General features: G+C 43.0%; 1 protein-coding gene across 2 annotated transcripts in view; it reads right to left on the bottom strand.

Moving 5' to 3' along the window:
- Window positions 1-1,962: 1,962 nt before the first annotated feature.
- LOC119975711 (NAD kinase-like) overlaps window positions 1,963-21,753 on the bottom strand; it is a 60,571-nt gene continuing 40,780 nt past the window's right edge. For both annotated transcript variants that reach the window (XM_038815525.1, XM_038815526.1), the window contains 6 exons: window positions 21,305-21,407; window positions 18,544-18,704; window positions 11,802-11,901; window positions 10,403-10,560; window positions 8,212-8,294; window positions 1,963-3,860 (listed from right to left, as the gene is read on the bottom strand). In XM_038815525.1, the coding sequence (XP_038671453.1) occupies window positions 3,701-3,860; window positions 8,212-8,294; window positions 10,403-10,560; window positions 11,802-11,901; window positions 18,544-18,704; window positions 21,305-21,407 (765 nt within the window). In that variant the 3' untranslated portion in view covers window positions 1,963-3,700. The remainder of the gene's footprint in view (window positions 3,861-8,211; window positions 8,295-10,402; window positions 10,561-11,801; window positions 11,902-18,543; window positions 18,705-21,304; window positions 21,408-21,753) is intronic.

Below are 21,753 nucleotides of genomic sequence, written 5' to 3'. Positions count from 1 at the left end.
TGTAGGTTTCAATTATCATCACCTTTCTGTTCTTTGAAACTCTTATTGCAGGTCCAGTTTCCAAACCTCGGATGCATTCGACTAGTTTACTTACTCAAAGTTTTACTCGGGTGTCTTTATTTACGAGATGAACAAAGGACAAAACAGGTTCACAGTTTAACGCAATTTTATTCACAATTCTGTTACTCAAGAAAATATGACTTGGACCTGAGCTTTGGGTTTTACCCACACTTAGTAAAGGAGGCCAGCAGGCTTCGATCACTTGATGTCTTCTCCAGGTTCGAAACCCAGGGCCCTTTCTTCTTGCGATTGTTGTACTGGGTAACTCCCAGCTTCTCTCCCAAGATCTGTTTGATGCTGCTTTCTTAAACTGGCAAGCTTGGATTAGGTCACACCCATGACCAGCCATTGTCCTAGCCTGACCCTACTGCTTAATGGGAAATACAGAATACTCCTGTTTATCGATGGTGGTTCAATCAAGACCCATTGTCCTCTGAAACTCACCTTTGTCTGACCAGCCATCAGCTCATTAATGTGTCTGATGGCTTCTTGTCTGTCCTTCATCCTGCTGCAAAGTTGATCACTGTCTGGAAGTTTTTACATGTTCATCGACTTGGAGTGGGTAGAACAGGTTTATGCTTTGACGAGTGTTTTTTGCAGCCAGGGTTTCATGAGGCAGTTTCTGTTCCTGGTCCATGTGCCTTCAGTACCACATATCTTCCTCCCGGGAACAAGTCTAGTGAACCTTTGTTGCACTCCCTCTATAGCAATAATATCCTTCCTCATGGGGAAAGATAATGGGACCAAAACTGCACACAGTGCACTGAACTTCTATACAATTGAAGCACAATTTCACTACTCAACCTGTCTTGGAATCTTCTAAATCACCTTTCAGGGACTTCTCTTCCTATTTAAAAAGTGACTGCATCTTTTCCTCCTAATAAAACCGATAGGCTGCTGTGAAAAATGTGAGCTTATGTTCACACAATCTCTTTTCGCACTCTCCTGCTTGATAAAAATATAACAGCCTTATTCTTAATTACAGCATCAGGGAAAAAACTCTACAAATCTGATTGAGTAGGTCAGAGGCTAGGAATCCTGTGATGAGCAACTTGCCTACTGCCTCCCCAAAGCCTAGCCACCATCTACAAGTCAGGAGTTTGAGAGTGTGCAGCTCTAACAATACTAATCTCAACACCATCCAGGACAAATAACCATTTCATTGGCATCCCATCTGCAAACATTCACTCTCTCCACCACTGACTGGCAAGTGTGTACCACCTACAGCTCCTAAACCCATCACTGCTACCATCTAAAAGTAGACGGGCAGCAGACACATGGGAACACCACCATCTGAAAGTTCCCCTCCAAGTCACTCATCATACTGGCTTGTATTGCTGTTCCTTGACTGTCAATGGCTCAAAATCCTGGCACTATGGGTGTACCTATAACAGAGGGGACTGCAGTGCTTCAAGAATTGCCATCTTCTCAAAGGCAATTGCAGACTGTCAATAAATGTCCTAACCAGCGATGCCCACATCCTGTAAACTAATTTAAAAATATTAGGTCAACCTAATCAAGCCAAGTTTATGTAAGGCACTGGGCTATGGCGACTAGGGGCTTTTCAAAGTAACTTCATTGTAAGCCTATTTGTGAAAGATTATTATTGTCAGCATAATTTAAACCTAAACTCTGCTCTGCTGATGAGTCCGTACTGTAGTACCCCAAGGGCAGTATATCCTTTGAGTTTCCTTGCGCAAATAGGGCCTATCAAGGCACTTTACCTTAGTGTAATCTACAAACCTCTATATAAAACTTTATTTTGCTTCATTCAAGTGAAAAACTCAAGCTCCGATCCCTTTCACATTCCACCAATCAAAAAAATGAACCCTTTTACCACTGATCCGCAACCAATTGCAAAATCAAATTCCATTTTTTCGATCCGGCAACAGGAGACATCGGTTTGTTTAAAATTCTTTATTGAAAATGGTTTTTAAGTTTGATGTCCTATACACTAACTTGTTCTGTGGTTATTATGTCACAAGTATGTCTGCAATGAGTTCAACATCTTCCCCATTGAATTGTCCCTTTATCCACAAGAAAATAGAAAGTATTTATAATTGTTTAATAATCTGACAATACTATTTCATCAAATAAAACAATACTAATTTCACCTGAACATAACTTCAGTTATCTCTCAATTTCATGTGGCAAGCGTTTTGAATGCGAATACTGAATGGTCATCAGTAATCTGGTTCAGGTGTAGTTTTAGGGTAAAACACAATCATTACCATTACAGTAAATGAATCTGCCTGTAGTCCCACCCACACTCTACCTGTTGCACCAATTTGGCCTGAGCAGAGCTACAACAGATAGATCATTTGTCTCATTTTGAATTGTGGACAAGCACATACAAAATTAGCCCAAACCAAGTTCAAGTTCAGATACAAATTCCCTTGGGTCACAGTGAAGGTACCCATATATCTGCAGCCTGGGATCCCACAAATAATTATGTGCTGATGCACTGCACAAACAAAAAAGATATTGCAACCCAGTGACATTTCATTGTAACCACTTTGAGGCAAGGTGCAGTAACTGTTAGATCAGCTGTGAAACAAACATACAGCTGCTGAGCTCACTATGGTTCAAATGCAAAATATTTGTAAATTCATCTAGTTGGAAGGTGTTAATTTTTTTTTTTTTAAAGTAACACTCTGCATAACCAGGCAAGGATTCCTCCTCCAATGCAGCATAGCAAGGCCAAAAATAAAAATAAAATCTGGACTGAAAGGGTGCACTGGGTATTTTCACAGTAATTTCTTTCTACGTAGTTACGCTAACGAGTTACACTCACAGTAATGTGATATGTACAATATAAAATTCAAGTATTTTCTATTTTCAACAGGACATCCGAACATCTTTGCTGTAAGTCATCAATAAAACTTTGAGGCTGCAACTAAAGTTGATCATCTTGGAAAGATGCTTTTCTTAAAAATTACTCATTTCCACATTTGGCGTCTCTCTCTTCCCCCCCCCCCCCCCGGCTATGGTCTTGGCACTGACTGAGCAAGATCTAGTCTCAGCAGAGACCTCTGCTGCTAGGAGAGGCTAGCATCAAAGCTTCTTCAAAGACTGAGCGTCCCATGTGAGTCTGAATAAAGGCAAAAGCCAGAATACGTTTGGCTTCCCTCTCATGCAGGCCAATATTAATTAGCATCCCCAATGCTGAGCTCAGCAGCAGGATGCACAACAGGGACACCCCAGGCATCAAGACTCATCAACCTTGTGAGCCAAAACCTTTTTTTTTTTAAACTGCACATCTACAGCGTGTAGATCAATGAATTGCTCCAAGGAAACATACCACTGTACAAATTTGATAACATATAGTCACCTTAAAAGCCAACGATAAAATAACATGAAGTCAAGCCCATTACGAAGAGTTGGTGCATCTTCATTACTCTTCCCCAGCTTCAAGCCCAGTGAATACTCCAGGATGATTAAAGTATGAGGAACTGGGGTGGAGCAGCGGGAGGCAGAAAAGCCATACCCCATGGAATGTAAATATACACTACATCCAGATACGGAATACGGTCTTCTATTTAACAATACAAACAGGTTTGATGCTCCAATAAGCTGAGAACAAAGTGTTATCACATTTTGCTACGCGGGGGTTTGTAGAAAGGGACGCACCCACTGTGGACTAACACTCCGTGTCTGAAGAATCCGTGATTTCTTCAAAGCGTGACTGCTTTTTGCGCACATTCCAGTGCAGACACTCGGCCAGGCTTTCAAACCAGTCATACACCAGGTCATAACAGCAGATAGATGGCACTGGGTAGCATGATGTTGTTACTGTGATGCTAAAAAGAAAACAGCACAATATTATCCCACTCTTACTACCATCAGTCTTCTGCAATGAGGTTTAATGAACTGCACCTCATCTTCCAATCAGAAGTTTTACTGCTTTCCGGTTTCAACAATGAGTTCAACAGTTTTAGATCATATCCGTAGGTGCTGGTAATGGTTCCGCTGTTACAATTAGACTCTCCACATATTCCATTAGCACCCCCTTTTAGCTTGCACAGTCATCCCTTGACAATTAATCATAACTGCCCTCAACCCCATCACAAATCTTTAAAATTCTTTCCTACGCTACCTTTTTCCTGGTTCTGCACGAGCTTAAAACCTGTTAAATCGCTAAATTCTTCAAGTTCTATTGAAAGGCTATTGACCTGAATGAAGCATTAACTCTATTTCTCTTTCCACAGATGCTACCTGACCCGGGTGTTTCGGGTTTTATTGAACATTGTTAGAATTGACAGGCTCAGCACTGAAATGAACTCTTCTCTGCATCCAAAATGGCAGGCACAGGAAGCTCAGGGTGAAGAAAGCCAAAAAGGACTTGTGTCACTGGCCAACTCAAACTGGATAGAGGCCACCAACCTGCCGATCACCAAAACTCAAATCAGTCAGGTGAAAGTCAAACCCAGGACCTGTGCCAGTTCAAGTGGATGCAAGAGTTTCCAACACACGATTCAAAGAAGAGCAGCAGTATTATCCAAGACCTCTCGTGCTCCAATTCTGGCCTTTCCAATTTTAACCAGTCCACCACGGTCAACCATGCCTTCAGCTGCCTAGATGATGAGATGTGGAATTCCCTCCTCCTGAAATCCATTGCCTCTACCTCGCTCTCCTGGAATTCACTCCTTAATACTATCTCCTTGACCAAACCTTTGGTTCTCTTTATGGTGTTAAATTTTGTTTAATAACGCTCCTATGAAATGCAATGGATTGTTTTACCACACTATACAAGCAATTTCTTGCTGTTGTCCTGGCCAATGCTCCCTCCTCAGTGAAAATCTTAAAAACAGATTGTCTAATGACTTATTCATCTGCTGCTTGTGACATCTTGCCATGCATAGATTTGCTTCTGTATTCTCCTAGGCAACAGTAATTGCATTTTAACAGTTATCCATTCTTTGCTTCTTACTGCCTGGGAGCCATCTGCAGCCCGACTACCCTCTGAGTCACAGTGGATCCGCCTCTGGGAAATCACTCACTTTGGGACGCTGACTAAGACAAATTTTAGCGTTCATTGTTATGCTCTGGGAAGGGATAACAATGAAAAATGAAAATCGCTTATTGTCACGAGTGGGCTTCAATGAAGTTACTGTGAAAATCCCCCAGTCGCCACATTCCAGCGCCTGTTCGGGGAGGCTGGTACGGGAATTGAACCGTGCTGCTGGCCTGCCTTGGTCTGCTTTAAAACCCAGCGATTTAGCCCAGTGTGCTAAACCAACCCCTGTTACCCCCCATCTTCTGCAAAGCAAGCCGGTAGACCCTGTAGCTTTCCTTCTCTTTCTGTAAGTAACTGTCCAGGCTTCACTTGGCAACTTCAGATTTACAATAGGTTTCACAAAGAAAAGTCAAAACATTTCCACAAAGCAATCCATCCCCATCTATCAAATATTTGGCATATGGTCCAGTTGGAGGCTCTCTCACCCAAGTCAGAAGGTTGTGGGTTCAATCCTATTTTGGAGACTTCAGTACATAATCCAGGCTAACATTCCAATGCAGTACTGGAGAAGTACTGCACTGTCAAAGGAACAGTCTTTCAGATTAAATGTTACTGAGGCCCTGTCTACCCTTTCAGGTGGATGTAAACCGTGGCAATATTTCAAAGGAGTGCAGGGAGTTCTCACTGGTATTCTGGCCAACATTTATGACCCATAACACATCATTGAAACAAATTATTTATTCAATATCACATTGCAGTTCATGGGAGCTTGCTGTAAGCAATTGGCTGCTGTGTTTCTATATTGCATCAACAACCATGCTTCAAAAAACACACTGGGGCATTATGTGGTTGTGAACAGCAGTATATAATCCAAAAAGTATTTTTTTTCTTTTCCATTTTCACAAGAAGCAAACCAAACCGTGAAAGACCATACATGTGGCTTCAACTTCTCTGAACCTACTGAAAAAGCTAGGGGGATTGAACCAGTGACCTTGCTGCTTCTGAATGTTTTCAATGCTCACTGGCAGCGAATTTACCAGTACAGACACTGATGCGCCCAGCAAGATAGCTAAAGTACTAAATATGTCTTATTGTAGTGAGGGCACTACCACTTTAACCAGCCTTTCGGTCCCCTGCGCTAATACCGGTGTTGGGCTCAATGTCAAATTTTGTTCAATGATTCTGTGTGGTAGCACAAGCTGAATTAAAGTGCAACAGAAAATGTTTTTCCTTAGATGCCAGATGGCTAATGTTAGGCCACCCAGTTTCATAGACATGCACATACTTCAGGGCCTATGAATCACTTTGGGTGTCTAAAATTTCTTCTAAAGCGAGCACTTGTGCTACCACCTCACAGTTTTATAGTATATGATGTAATAATAAAACATTTTTTCATTAATGAGAAGTTTATGTTGAGCAATGAAATGTGATCAGAAATAGATGGTTAAAAAACATCTGGGGCATCTTTTAAAGACAAAGGGTGAATTGATCAATGGAAGGGTTTCAAGAGGGATGTCAGGAGAATAAAGCTGAGGCAACTAAAGGCCGTCGTGAGGCAAAGGAAGGGCGTGGCCCACATGAGGCAAGGGTCAGTGACAAAAGATAGACAGCTGGAAGGGATTGCTGAAGGTTAGTAGGGTGAAGCTATGGCAGCATGGTGACACAGTGGTTAGCACTGTTGCTTCACCACACCAGGGATCCGGGTTCGATTCCCACTTGGGTCACTGTCTGTTCAGAGTCTGCACGTTCTCTCAGTGTCTGCGTGGGTTTCCTCCGGGTGCTCTAGTTTCCTCCCACAAGTCCCGAAATAAATGCTGTTAGGTGGATTGGACATTCTGAATTCTCCTTCTGTGTACCCGAACAGGCGCCAGAGTGTGGCCACTAGGGGATTTTCACAGTAACTTCATTGCAGTGTTTATGTAAGCCTACTTGTGGCACTAATAAAGATTATTAGTTTATAAACAGGGATCTTGAATATGGTTAGTTGGAGTGTTGGAAGCAAATGCAGGTCGGCAAGAATCAGCAGAGTTTGGCTTTGGTTGCGGCATTGGGTGCCGTACTGTGCATCATGTTTGCCCAGTTGCTGCTTTGATGCACGTCTGATCTCTAAACTCACTATTGAGGGAGGCCAAGGATTACTAATATACATTTTTGTTTTAAGAACCGTAAAAAAAAGCCCTAGAAAAATAAAATAGAAATAAGTTGATAGTAAGAAATAGAACAGAATCTCAATTGGCCCACCATTTTAACTGTCTTTTGCCATTTCTTTCTTTCGTGTCTTTCTTAATATATATTTACTCCCCTCCCCCCGCATCTTATCCACCTTTACTTCCCCTTTCTGCCCTTTGCTTCCCCTTCCCCTCCCCCCACATCTACATCTGTCACAGTTTACCCTCTGATGTTAGTTTCTCTGCTGTTTGGTCTTTCATACCTTTGGTTCTCTGGGGACACTCTTTGCCGTTGGTTTCTGTGGCTATTAGCACCCTGTTTCCCTGGGTTTCTGTGGCTATGACTCATCTTTCATTCTCACCCCACAGTATAAATATATCCCACTTGCGCTATCTTTTAACTTTGACAAAGGGTCATCTGGACTCGAAGCATTAGCTCTTTCTCTCCCTGCAGATTCATAGAATTTACAGTGCAGAGGGAGGCCATTCGGCCCATCGAGTCTGCACCGGCTCCTGGAAAGAGCACCCTACCTAAGGTTAACACCTCCACCCTATCGCCATAACCCAGTAACCCCACCCAACACTAAGGGCAATTTTTGGACACTAAGGGCAATTTATCATGTCCAATTCACCTAACTTGCACATCTTTGGACTGTGGGAGGAAACCGGAGCACCCGGAGGAAACCCACGCACACACGGGGAGGATGTGCAGACTCCGCACAGACAGTGACCCAAGCCGGAATCGAACCTGGGACCCTGGAGCTGTGAAGCGATTGTGCTATCCACAATGCTACCGTGTTAAGATGCTGCCAGACCTGCTGAGATTTTCCAGCATTTTCTCTTTGGCCCATCATGTACAGTTATCAGCTTATACCATGGAGCATCAATGTTAAACTACCACCACACACCTATCACCTGCCCCCAACACTCCAGTGATTATACCCGTATGGAACATCTGGCAACTATTAGTACAAAAGAAAGTTCCTGCAATGAGAAGAAAAGAGGTAGCTACAGTTGCAGACTTGCCTGTCAGTATGTTGAATTTCTTGTCTCCTTCTGCCATCAAATGAGACCCATGCTGCGTTCCTGGTATCAGGTGACAACATTATCTTTAAAAGCAAACACAGGTGCAGCTTGTAAGCTTAGAGTTTATTTCACGGATTCCAGGCACAAATCCAAATGCATTTTCTAGGACACTGCATTTGACATTTTTCATAACACGCTTTCCTCACAGAACCAACCCGACTGAATGGCTTAATGCGAGTAACTTGATTCAGCTTGAGAAGAGCAAATATTTGAGGACGCACCAACTTTAGTGGATATCTCCAATTTTCTTCTCTGTTTTCCCATGGCCAGACATGCACTGCAAAGTGCAACTACTTAATCCATCCTCACCCAAAGCCAATAGCCAATTGTAGGGCCCAGTTGCTGCTCCTGTGCAAATCCAGATGATGTTGTTAGGAAATCATAATAACAAGGAATCCAATGTGTTCTGGTGGTTGTATGTCTAAAGAAATCAAGCTTTTTAAAAATGAAGATTATAAACAAGACAGGTTGGCTGGGTTGGTGGAACTCAGGTTCTGATATGCTGATTTGTCTAGGAAGAATCTGAACAAATATTTGCCCACGGTAAGTTGGCAATGGCAACACTGGAGGATAAAGTGTCAGAGGTTAAAGTAAAAATGTTATCAGTTCAAAAAAGTTGGGGTGAATTTCACACAATCTAAAAGGTGAATTCATGATATAAAACTAAGTGACTTCTGAGAAAGTATGTTCAGACAGGGGAAGATAAAAAGGAAAAACGGTATATCAGAGACAAGTTCATGCTACGCAGGGGAATTGTTTTGAGACCACTGCTCACAGCAGCAAGCTGTGTCAACTCCAACAGGTTGTACCTACGGAAAGCCCTTTAGTCTCTGTCCCAAGCCAGAAGCGACCCCACATGCCTGGTGTGGTAACAAGTGATGGGATTTTGCTTATAGTTTTAAAACCTATGGGATGTTGTTTGAGGAGGTTTAGTTCTGAGGTTCTGGAAAGAGGGGGATTTGGAACTGGGTAAAATTAAAGACCGTGTATAGCCATTAGTGTAGTTAAGTCAATTTTGAGTTGAATTTGTGTTTTGTTTAATAATTATATACATATTTTAAAATAATCACAAAAACGTCTAGGACATCCTTCACTGGTCTTCACATTGTTCCTCACATTATACTAAATTGCAATATACACTTGAGAGCCACCATTCCAGTTTCTCTTCTGGGATTTGGAATATCCTAGCATTTAACCTCAGATATGCTGTTAACAAAATTGTGGGCTCTTGGCAGCATAATTCCTTGATTGTATTGGAATTAATGACTTGAAAAGTAAAGAACATGAAGAGGGTATTGAACCATGAGGGTATTGAGATTTTAAAGTGGGTAACTGTAAAATGGATTTGGCAATTGCTACAGCATGTTTGGGAGTAGAGGATGTAACCTTGGAGGGTTTGAAAAATGTAACTGTGGAATTGGCAGATAAGTTGCAATCGGGATTACCTGCAGGGTAAAAGAAAGCAGACGTAATTGAAAGTATAACTAAGCATTTGAAATTGCATGGTATACCCGACAGACCGAGTTCTCCAAAAGGGCAGGCACTTGAATTGGCTAAAATTCAGTTACAACGAAACAATGAGATATAGAGAGAGAGAAAATGAGATGTGAAAACGAGATGGAGGGAAAGGGATAGAGAAAAGATAGAGAAATAGAAATGAAGAAACTTGAAATGGAGGAAAAGGGAGGAAAGACAGGAAAGGAAACTAAAATGGACAAGTTAACCAAGGAAGAAAGAGCACCATCGATCGGAGTCTTGAATATTTACTCAATGGCTAAGCATGCGCAGTCCTCTGGCAGGAAAATTCCAAAGATTCAAGTTTGAGTGAAGAATCTCAATCCGAAATGGCTGATATATCATCCTAAACTAGACTGTCCAGGGGAAGCAGCCTCCTAGCTTCCACCCAGTCAAGACCAAGAATTTTATACACTTCAACAAGATGAACTTTCATTCCCTTAAACTCAAAAGACTATCGACCTATTTAATTCAATGGCTCCTCATAGGATAGTCTGCTCATCCCATGGGTGAATTGTTTGAACAAAAGTATGAAAGCAACATCTCTGAACTGACGGCAATGTACTCAAACTCTGTTCCTGACCACACGCGAACATCGCCGAGTCCACACACTCACCTTTAGTTCCATTCCTGCTGGTACTACAATAGGCCGGAATGAGAGCGAATGAGGGCAGATAGGAGTGATCATGATGGCTGGGACATTTGGGTGCATCATAGAAGCGCCAGCCGCTGCAGCATATGCTGTGCTACCAGTTGGAGTGGACACGATAACTCCTGAAGAAACAATCAAACAACTGTCCAATAAATACTGTTGCACCCATAGACAAGGCAACAAACCCCAAACACCCAGTTCACACTCAGCAAACATAGGAAAACTAACCTCATTACCAAGAGAGTGGTGCGAATGGAAAAACTGCTAACAAAGAGAGAGTAGTTGAAATGCACAGCATTAGTACATTAAGGGAAACTGTCGGGTGGCAGAGTAGCACAGTGGTTAGCACTGCTGCCTCATGGCGGCGAGGACCCAGGATCGATCCGTGTGGGGTTAGTACATTCTCCCCATATCAGCGTGGGTCTCAACCCCACAATCCAAAGATATGCAGATTAGGCGAATTAGCCACGCTAAATTGCCCCTTGGGGAAAAAAAAGAATTGGACACTTTAAATTTAAAAATAAAATATATACTTTTTTTTAAGGGAAACTGGGTAAGTACATGGATGGGAAGGAAATCAAAGAATAGAGGGGTTAAATGAAGTAGGATAGTAGATGACACACGTAGAGGATAAACATGGTCATAAACTGGGTGAAAATGTCCATTTTTATGCTGTATATTCTATGTAACTGAGTAGCTGTGTGAATTATTTGAGATGGGGAGGAATGGTAGGACTACATTCATACATTTTGATCATTATTTCTATTCAGATAATCACTGACCACTGAAACTGACTGCACTGGGCAGAAGCTAATTAACAGCAAAGGGGAGTTAGGCAAGTTCCCAAGGAAGGAGGACTTATGGACGACATGTTATTGGTGGGCAGGCTGGCAATAGTAATTCATCAGTTACTACTGCCCTTTGAAACTTGGCCTCATTATCTTAACAAGTCCAAGTCATTTAGATTTAGCATAAATTTAATAAACTTGTAGTTACAGTATTTATATTTTTATGGCTGTTCCAGTTCCATTTCTTGTCAATACTAACACCCCAAGATGTTGATGAAGGGGTTATATATCTGAACAGCAAAAAGGACCTGCTTAGATTCACTTTTGTTGGAGATTGTCATCACCTGGTGTGGCCTGAACGCGACTTGCCACTTATCCGTCCAAGCCTGAAAGTTGCCCAGGTCTTGCTGCAAGCATGGTCACATGATCAAAGACAGCATCACGTGATATCTAACCCATACAATATCGGAGCTGAGAAAGAATAACCCACTGGGCAAAAATGTTGACTCACTAACTGCTTCCAAAATTGAAAACCAGCAAGTAAATAAGTCTTTAAAAAATATTATTAATCTTACCATCTCCCTGCACAGACGTAATGAGTCTCCCATCCAAGTACAAGTCCACATTAGAGAGGTATGAGGAGGGGCCTCGATCCACCACTACCTCATTCAGCACCTGCAACAACATCCATTCTTGAAATCAATGCCCGTGACAATGTCAAACGGGAGACTTAGACTGGAGGAAAAAGGATCACATTAAACAAAGGATCTACTACAAACCTCAATGCTCACAGCTGAAAATATTTCACTCGTGTTACTTATACTGAAACTGAACTGGACAAGCCATATAAACATTGTGGCTACAAGAGCAGAGTAACTCAACTGACTCTGCAGTGTCTGTCCACCATACACAAGATACATGTCAGACATGTGGTGGAATATTCACCAGTTGCCTAGATGAGTGCAGCTCCAACACAGGACAAAGCAGCCCGCTTGCTTAACACCCCTTCTGCCACCACCTCAAACCATTCACTCCCTTCGCCACTGGTATAGTAGCAGTTCGGTGTACCACCTACGAAGATACACTTTCTAAGTCTCCGTCAACAGCACTTCCAAACATCTACATCACCCAGCAGAGATATCTGTGCACTTCAAGTATCGGTCTGAGCCAAGTTAATTGATCTCAACCAGGGCAATGATATAAATGCTCCAGCTGGTTTTGTACTACTGGGTTAGCTCAGAATAATAGTCAGGACACTCGCTCTTATTCATTATCAAGCAGCTACTTCTGGAAGTGTAGGTGCGTAATGCAGGTTCCCTCCTGTTTGCAGATCTGCAATAAGTTTGCAATATGCAAAGCTCCATGAACAATAATAATGAAAACTCCCAACCTCTGTGGGTGCTATTGGGCTGCCAACGCAGCGATGGTGCGTAAGTGGGAAATGGACGGGGAAGGGACAGCATGGAAGAGGATGGAGGTGGCGTCCTGTATGGGCACGAGCCTGGAGGTGGTGGCGGCTACCCTCAAAATTTGGGAGCAATGGAGACGGCATAGGGGAGAAGTGGGGGGCTCGATGGAGGCCCCGATATGGGGGAACCATCGGTTTGTCCCAGGGAGCATTGATGGCGGATTTCTGGGCTGGCACAGGGTAGGGGTTAGGAGGTTGAGGGACCTGTTTGTGGAGGGGAGGTTCGCGAGCTTGGGGGAGTTAGAGGGGAACTTTGGGCTCCCCGGGGAACATGTTTCGGGACATGCAGGTTAGGGCGTTTGCCAGGCGGCAGGTGGAGGGGTTCCCCTTGTTGCCCCACATGGGGTACGGGACAGGGTGCTCTCGGGGGTGTGGGTTGGAGGAGGGAGGATTTCGGACATATACCGGGTAATGTAGGAGGTAGACGAGGCCTCGGTGGAGGAACTGAAGGGTAAATGGGAAGAGGAGCTGGGTGAGGAGATTGAGGAGGGGACGTGGACGGATGCCCTGGAGAGAGTGAATTCCTCCTCTTCCTGTGCGAGGCTTAGCCTCATACAAAGAACAAAGAATAAAGAAAATTACAGCACAGGAACAGGCCCTTCGGCCCTCCCAGCCTGCGCCGATCCATTTCCTTTATCTAAAACTGTCTCCTATTTTCCAAGGTCTACTTCCCTCTGTTCCCGCCCATTCATATACCTGTCTAGATGCTTCTTAAATTATGCTATCGCGCCCGCCTCTACCACCTCCGCTGTTTCAAGCGTTTCAGGCACCCACCACCCTCTGCGTAAAAAACGTTCCACGCACATCTCCCTTAAACTTTCCCCCTCTCACCTTGAAATCATGACTCCCTTGTAACTGACACCCCCACTCTTGGGAAAAGCTTGTTGCTGTCCACCCTGTCCATACAGTTCAAGGTGCTGCATAGGGCCCACATGACTGGGACGAGGATGAGTAGGTTTTTTGGGGGCGAAGACAGGTGTGCTAGGTGCTCGGGGAGCCCAGCGAACCACGGCCATATGTTTTGGGCGTGCCCAGCGCTGGGGGAGTTTTGGAAGGGTGTCGACGGTGGTGGGATCCAGGGTCAAGCCAGGCTGGGGACTCGCAATTTTTGGGGTTGCAGTGGAGCCGGGAGTGCAGGAGGCGAAAGAGGCCGGTGTTCTGGCCTTTGCGCCCCTAGTAGCCTGGCGGAGGATCTTGCTCCGATGGAAGGATGCGAGGCCCCAAGCGTGGAGGCCTGGATCAATGATATGGTGGGGTTCATTAAATTGGTGAAGGTGAAATTTGCCCTGAGAGGATCAGTACAAGGGTTCTCTAGGCGGTGGCAGCCTTTCCTGGACTTCCTGGCGGAACGGTAGGGAAATAGGCTGGCGTGGGTTTACAAACGGCCATGGTATAAAGGGAAGAATGTTAAATCTAAACAAATCAAGAGTTGGGTTATAGAATATTGGGTTATATTTTGGGAGCTTTAATTGAGCAGGAATGATTACTGAAGAGGTTTACAGACAGAGTAATTTAAAATTATGATGGGAACTGAAAGGTTTCCACTGGTCATTCAGTCAGTGGCTTGAGAGGAGAAGTCTATCAGCTCTAGGGTCCCAGGTTGAATTCTGGCCTTGGGTGTCTGTGTGGAGTTTGCACTTTCTCCCCATGTCTCCGGGTGCTCCGATTTCCTCCCACAGTCCAAAGATGTGCAGGTTAGGTGGATTGGCCGTGCTAAATTGCCCTTAGTCTCCAAAAGATTAGGTCGGGTTATGGGGATGGAGGCGTGGGCTTAAGTAGGCTGCTCTTTCCAAGGGCTTGTGCAGACTTGATGGGCCGAATGGCCTCCTTCTGCAGTGTAAATTCTATGATTCTATAATAACAGAACAAAGAGGAGTTGGGAGGAATTTTTCTTACAACAGTTGTTTTTGCCAAAATCCAGACGGTTGTTAGGTTACTAGAAACAGAAATGAAAGCAAAATCCATAACAGGCTTTAAAAGGGAAGTGAATATCGTTGGAAAAAAAGGTCAGCAGTTGCAATTGGCCAAATGGCCTCCTTCTGTACTGTAAAATTCAAAGATCTACTTTACACGGTTTTGCTCCTGCCTTTTATAAAATGGTAGAATAATGCATTTGTGTTACTAGAAATTCACCACCATTGAAGAAAAAGAGCACCTTTTAGCTAAGGGATTGCATTCTTTGTTAACATGGAATACATCAGTTTAATTAAAACATTGGAAGAAACCATCTCCCAGCAACAGTAAAGTGTGGAATTTCTAACAAACTACTCACAGATCAAGCTATACTCATTTAGCCAGAGCTGCATTATTTGCTCAATGGATCCTCATTGTTTAGCTGCAGGTCATTATCAAAATTAAGTTTTTATTGAATTGAATACAATTAGAATGCCACATTACTCAAGAGTGTACTGCTGTTCTATTGGAAATTTCCCTCTTTGTTCAAGGTAGCTTTTCTCATCACACTGATGCAAAATCTGACAGAGTTCCAGCATGAATTAGCTGATCTTGGCTCAATACTGCTTATCGAATGAAATGGAAGAGGCTCGAGATGGCAAATTCAGTTTTTAAACCAGCTGCAGTTCAACCAAAGAGTGAGAGGGGAATTTAAAAATAAAACTTAAAAATTCGCCCAGAGTTTGTTGGAACCCATTTACATTTGCGAATAAGACATGCCTCATGTGTTTTAATATTTAGATAGCACAGTGCTCCGAGTACTGGGCAAGGAGCTCTGCTTTTTTTGACTAGACAGGTGCAGGGAGGCTAGTACAAGTTGCTGCTGCTGGCCTTCACTGCTGTAATGAACATACAGGCTGTGCAGGGAATGGATTGGTACACCCGTATACTGAACTTTACACAAGTATGTTTTCCCTCATTCAGCAAATCCGGCTGTTGCCAACACCTCTCATCGAAACATACATAGAAAATAGAAGGAGGAGGCCATTCGAGCCTGCTCCGCCATTCGTTCTGTTCATGGTTGATCAACTTCAATTCCCTGATCCCACTTTCCCCCATATCCCTTGATCCCTTTAGCCTCAGAGCTATATCCAATTCCTTCTTGAAATTACACATTTTGGCCCCCACTACTTTCTGTGGTAGTGAATTCCACAGATTCACCACTCTCTGGGTGAAGAGATTGCTCCTCACCTCAGTCCCTTACCCTCAAACTATGACCTCTAGTTCTGGACTCCCCCACCATCAGAAACATTTTTTCAGAATCTACCCTAACTAATCCTGTTAGAATTTTGCAAGTTTCTATGTGGTCCCCTCTCACTCTTCTAAACTCAAATTGATATAATCCTAACCAATTTAGTCTCTCCTCATAGGCCAGACCCACCATTCCAGGAATCAGCTTGTTAAACCTTTGCTGCACTCTCTCCACAGCAAGAACATCCGTCCTCAGATTAGGACACAAAAACTGCACACAGTACTCCAGGTGCAGCCTCACCCAATTCCCTAGACAATTGCAGTGAAACATCCCTATTCCTATACTCAAATTCTCTCACTACAAAGGCCAACATACTATTTTCCTTCTTTACTGCCTGCTGTACCTGCGCGCTTACTTTCAGCAACCGATGCATGATGACATCAAGGTCTCGTTGAGTATCCCCCTCACAATTTACACCCATTCAAATAATACTCTGCCTTCCTATTTTTCTCGTCAGTGAAGCAGAAATATTCACAAGCTCCAACTCCACCTACTGGCTACAACTTGCACAGCCTCAGCATCAGGTATGAGAGAAGGTACATGCATTCAATCAGCAATCAGGGGCGGGATTGTTGCAAGTCCATCCTGCTAACGCAGCTAGCAACGACGGAGAATTTGGCTGCACCGTTCACTGGCGGCAGGATTCTCTGTTCCCGCCGCTTGTCAATGGGATTTCCCATTGAAAACACCCCACACCGCCAGGAAACTCAGGGCGGGGCTGCCGGCCAACGAGCTGCTGCAGAATTCTGGCCCACGTCGCAGCTGTTTGTCAAATCCATGCAGATCTCTAGTCAGAAACACAAGGTTTTGACCCTGCAAGATCACTGGTGGGGAAATATTAAAAATATATTTATTTCAGTCCACTTTTGAAAATTAATTAAACCTCCATCTCCAGTGTCTACATTCGTTGCCTTAACATTCACTAAGATCTTGCATTTATACATCTCGGTTAACACAAGAAAAGATCAGAGGACCTCGGTGGAGCATAATTGGAAAAAGGGTCATCTATATTGGCTACATCAGCTTTGGAAGAAGGGCCGTAAAGATTCAGAATGTTTACGGGTCTCCGCATTAACTGTGAAACTACATAAACCAACATTGTATTCCCTGCAGTTTAGGCGGTTCCGGGTGACTCAAATACATAATTTTTAGGATTTTGAGAGAAATTGGTACTGTAGATAAATAAATTATTTTCCATTGGCTGGGTTTAGAACAAAGAGGTATCACCTTAAAATGAAAACAAGGATGTTAAGGTATCCTAAACATCCCTAGGAAACCACTCAGCTCAAGGAAAATTAGGGACGTACAATAATGCTGGCCAGCCAGCAACACCAACATCCCATTAATTAATTAAGAAACATTTCCTTCAACAAAGATAGCAGAATCATGAAACTCTCAAGCACTAAAAGCAGTAAATGCTCGCTCAATTAATCATTTTAATTCAGAGATCGACCAATTTTTGCTAGCCAAGGGTATACAGGATATGGACTCAGTATACAGGATATGGACTCTAGGTGTAATCTCAAATGGCAGAACCACCTTGAGGGGCTGAATGACCAATTCTATTCCTATGTACCAAAACTTCAGAAGCTAGATTTAAGTAGCACTTAAAGTAGAGGAAGAGGATGTGCACGTAACTAATAGACCTCTGTTGGCACCAACAGTTTCAGCTGCAGAATGCTGCACGATTACTTTAATCACACTAGGTCGGGTTATGTTACTGGACTAGTTAGTAATCCATAGACTGAATCACAAAAGTGCAAATTTAAACAGCTCAAGAATTTGAATTAAATTTCAGAAATAAATGGTGATCGTGGATTGCCCTAAAAATCCTCCACCTTTTTAAGATTAAATGGAAGAGTGAGAATTAATGTGCTTATTTCACAATCACACATCTCTTTTAAACACGGTAATTGTAATAATAATAATAACAACAATAATAACAATAATAATAACTTATTGTCACAAGTAGGCTTCAATGAAGTTACTGTGAAAAGCCCCTAGTCGCCACATTAATAGGCTTCGGGGGGCAGGAAATTCCACTGATTAAATGTTCATACGAAGAAACATTTTTATCTCAATTTTGGAGACAAATAGGTTTTAATTTATTATTAATAATCTTTAGTGTCACACGTATGCTTACATTAACACTGCAATGAAGTCACTGTGAAAATCCCCTAGTCGCCACATTCCGGCACCTGCTCAGCTACACAGGGAGAATTCAGAATGTCCAATTCACCTAACATTAGAAAACCAATGCAGACACGGGGAGAACGTGCAGACTCCGCACAGATAGTGACCCAATCCGGGAATCGAAACCGGGTCTCTGGCGCTGTGAAGCAACAGTGCTAACCACTGTGCTACCGTGCCGCCCATTTAGTAGTGACAATCCGGAATTGATGAGAAACTGCTTTCTCCAAAAAACAATAAGAAGAATATGGAACTTGCTACCGTGAAGAGGATGTGGGATCATACCTTGGAACATGTTTAAAATTTCTATTTCCTTTATAATTTGGTACAAAACAAAATGGTGGATCTTTTTTTCCCCAATTCACGACTTGGGCCTAATTTTCCCCTGCCCTTCTCCTATGTTCCATTAAGGGTAAGGATTTGCAGAAGGATTTATGGTCTTGTCTACACATACATGTAGTACTTGCATGAAGACTTTTCCTGCCTCGTTGTCAATATGACTCTTTGGGGCCAGTCCGTTATCCTGCACCTGGTACTGCCTCTCCACTCCTGCTGTTTTTAATTCCTTAACCACCTTCACCTTCAGGCGACTCCTCAGAATTATCCTGGCATCTCCTGATCAAAGACAAGGTTCCAAAATAAGCTGCATTCACTGAGATTTCCAGTGTTGATCACTCTACTTCCAGTTAAAATTACAAGACAAATAGAGATTAGGGAGCATCTATCCAAAATAAACATATTTTGAATCACCTCCCCATCACTGAATCCCAGTCCTTTAATCAAGGTTTTTAACCTCTAGTACTCGATCAGAAGTCTATCCCGAGCACTGGTTGCTCAGCACAGGAAGAAAACCCAGAGCCTTTCATGCTGTCATCAAAAAGTGCTTATTTTTTTTACTTCGCTGTTCACTTTTAATTCTACTCTCATGGGATATCTCATGGCAAAGTTCGAGTCTTGGATACCATTTACCAGCGTACAAGCACTCTCCCAGCAATGGAGCCAAGCTTCTTCTTATCACTCAGTGCTGACATTAAATCAGCTTTGTGACTTTTCTCTGTATTTGCAGAGAACTTGAACATTTTCCTACATCAATGATCAAATCTGGAAATAATAATTGCGGTCAGCATACCGTACCATCTCCTGACCAGAGATTTATTTGCGATATGGAAATAAATTCTGCAATTTAAAAAACAAAATCATGGGATGTGGGCGTTTACTGCCCATCACAAATTGCCCTCAAACAGAATGGCTTGCCCAGCCATTTCAGAGGGCATTAAAGAGTCAACCACATTGCTGTGGTCTGGGGTCGCACCTAGCCCAGATCAGGCAAGGGCAGCAAGTTTTGACAGTCTTGGTTAGCCTAGTGTTCAGTTTGAGGAGGATATACCGACTTTGGCAAGGGTACAGCACAGATTCAGCAGAATGAGGGAGCATCATCTTAAAATAAAAGCATAGCTAATCAGGAATGAAATGACAAAGTACTTTTTACAAACAAAGGGAAGTGGAAATTTGGATTTTTCCCTCCTATAAGGCTATGGGTCAATTGAAATGCTCACTGCTGCAATCAAGGTTTTTATTAGGGCAAAGGACAAAGGATATAGATCAACGGTTGGTAGATGGAGTCGCGGTAGCAATCAGCAATGATCTAATTGTATGATGGAACACTGAATGACCTACACTGTTCCTACTGCTATTGTCCACACTCCTAAAATAAAAGCACATTTTACTTAAAAAGCCATTTCCAGGGGTAGTACTGCAGTCTCACAGCGCCGAGCTCCCAGGTTCGATCCCGGCTCTGGGTCACTGCCCGTGTGGAGTTTGCACATTCTCCCCGTGTTTGCGTGGGTTTCGCCCCCACAAACCAAAGATGTGCAAGGTAGGTGGATTGAACATGCTAAATTGCCCCTTAATTGGGAAAAAATGAATTGGGTACTCTAAATTTATTTTTTTAAAAGCTATTTCCTCTGTATATGCACAATCTGCCACAAGCAGCCTCCCCTTCACAACGCCACCCACATGAATGGCAATGAGTAGATTTCAATCTTGCATATCTAAAGTCTATTAATCTTCTAAAAATAAAAATTTTAAACAGCACCTTGCAGTTAATGGCTACGAGGAACAATACAGGGAAAGGTGGCATTAATGCAACGTGCGAGGAAAAAGAGGTGCGAGGAAAACGTGATGCAGACTTGAGGAGCCAAATGGTCCGTTTGAGCTGTAATATTCCATTATTCCAATTCATTATAACTTTATATTGCCTTCCACAATGATAGTCAAAAAAATCACTACTCTGCCAATTCAGTTATCCACTGATTTACCGCTCTCTGCTCTGCCCCACTTGCGAACTGTCAATTGTACCACAATTTGGTGATGAGTTGGCAAAAAGCAGAATTAATTTAGTTGTAATGGCCCATCAGTGCAAGCCTTGTGGAACCCTTGGATCATGCTTATGTAGGTTGTTTTGGACTTCATCCCCCCGCCCCTTTTACAGTTTTAAAAAATACCCTTTTGTTACCCTTCTGTTTTTTTACATCAGCTCCACGCTCCTGATCCACGGGCATCCGGTGTGGAGAGGTGAGGAAGGAGGACCACCTTGTGAACCGGCTCCTGGGTCTAGCTAAACTCACCATCAACAGGTCCAGGCAGCAGGCGAACGAGGGGATCGTCTAACCCGACTGTCTACCCCTCGACTGCCACTGTCCCTTTAATTTGTCCCTCAGTTTATTTTATTTGGTTATTTAATTTGCCATTAAAACAAACCAAAGACTGCTGACCACAAGTAGTGCAATCAGGTTATCACCAGTCATACTGAAGGGGAAGAAAACAAATCACTCAAAATCAATGCACTGCCATGGCCATCTTAATGCATCATCTCAAATTGTCCCACCACTGCTAACTCCAACAGATTAGTAAACCATCAGTATGTTAGCCAAGTGCCATGTAGCTTTATGTTAGCCAAGTGCCATGTAGCTCATAGTTCTCTCTCCAGATACTCTCCAAGTCTGCAGACTCTATAATTTTACTGCTGGGGAGTTTTTTTTTTAAAACAAACAGTTGGACGCTTTCACATCTGCTGTGGTTTACTAGAATCCTTATGATAACAGAAATTAATTTTACCACCTGATAAAAGGTCAGACTGAACCTTGAATCCACCATTTACCAATAGTACAGCATTCCACACAGAGGGAAGGTTCCACAAAACATTCCATTCTTACCTTCAATCACATTCGTCACTTCTGTTCTGTAAGACTCAAATTTGAAAGGGGTGAGAAATCCGAGTGAGCCAAGGTGAAACGCCATAACAGGAGGGACACTGGTCTGAAAAACCACAGCACAATTCGTCACACAAAACAGAGCTGACATGTCCATACTGATACAAAACCCAGTTGGCAGGTCCATACAAACATATCTTGACAGATATGGAGTTATGTGACCGAATGAGCACCCTCAGTCAGATATTCAGCAGCACTAACAAGGAAAAGCAGAGGTCAGTAATTGAACAGATAGTGGCATGGTTGGAAAATTAATATTGCTTAATTCAAAAGCAAATTGGATGAGATTGCTTTCAGAAAGTACGGTACTGTACACAAGTATTTTGAACCATGCCATGCAGTGAATGTAGTGTCCTTGGGTTGGTGGGTTGTGGGAAGAAGAGATCAGATGA

Source organism: Scyliorhinus canicula, chromosome 13 (assembly GCF_902713615.1).
Source record: "Scyliorhinus canicula chromosome 13, sScyCan1.1, whole genome shotgun sequence".
NCBI lineage: Eukaryota > Metazoa > Chordata > Chondrichthyes > Carcharhiniformes > Scyliorhinidae > Scyliorhinus > Scyliorhinus canicula.
The sequence above is the reverse complement of the archived record's forward strand: the minus strand, read 5'-3'. Positions and strand labels throughout refer to the sequence as shown.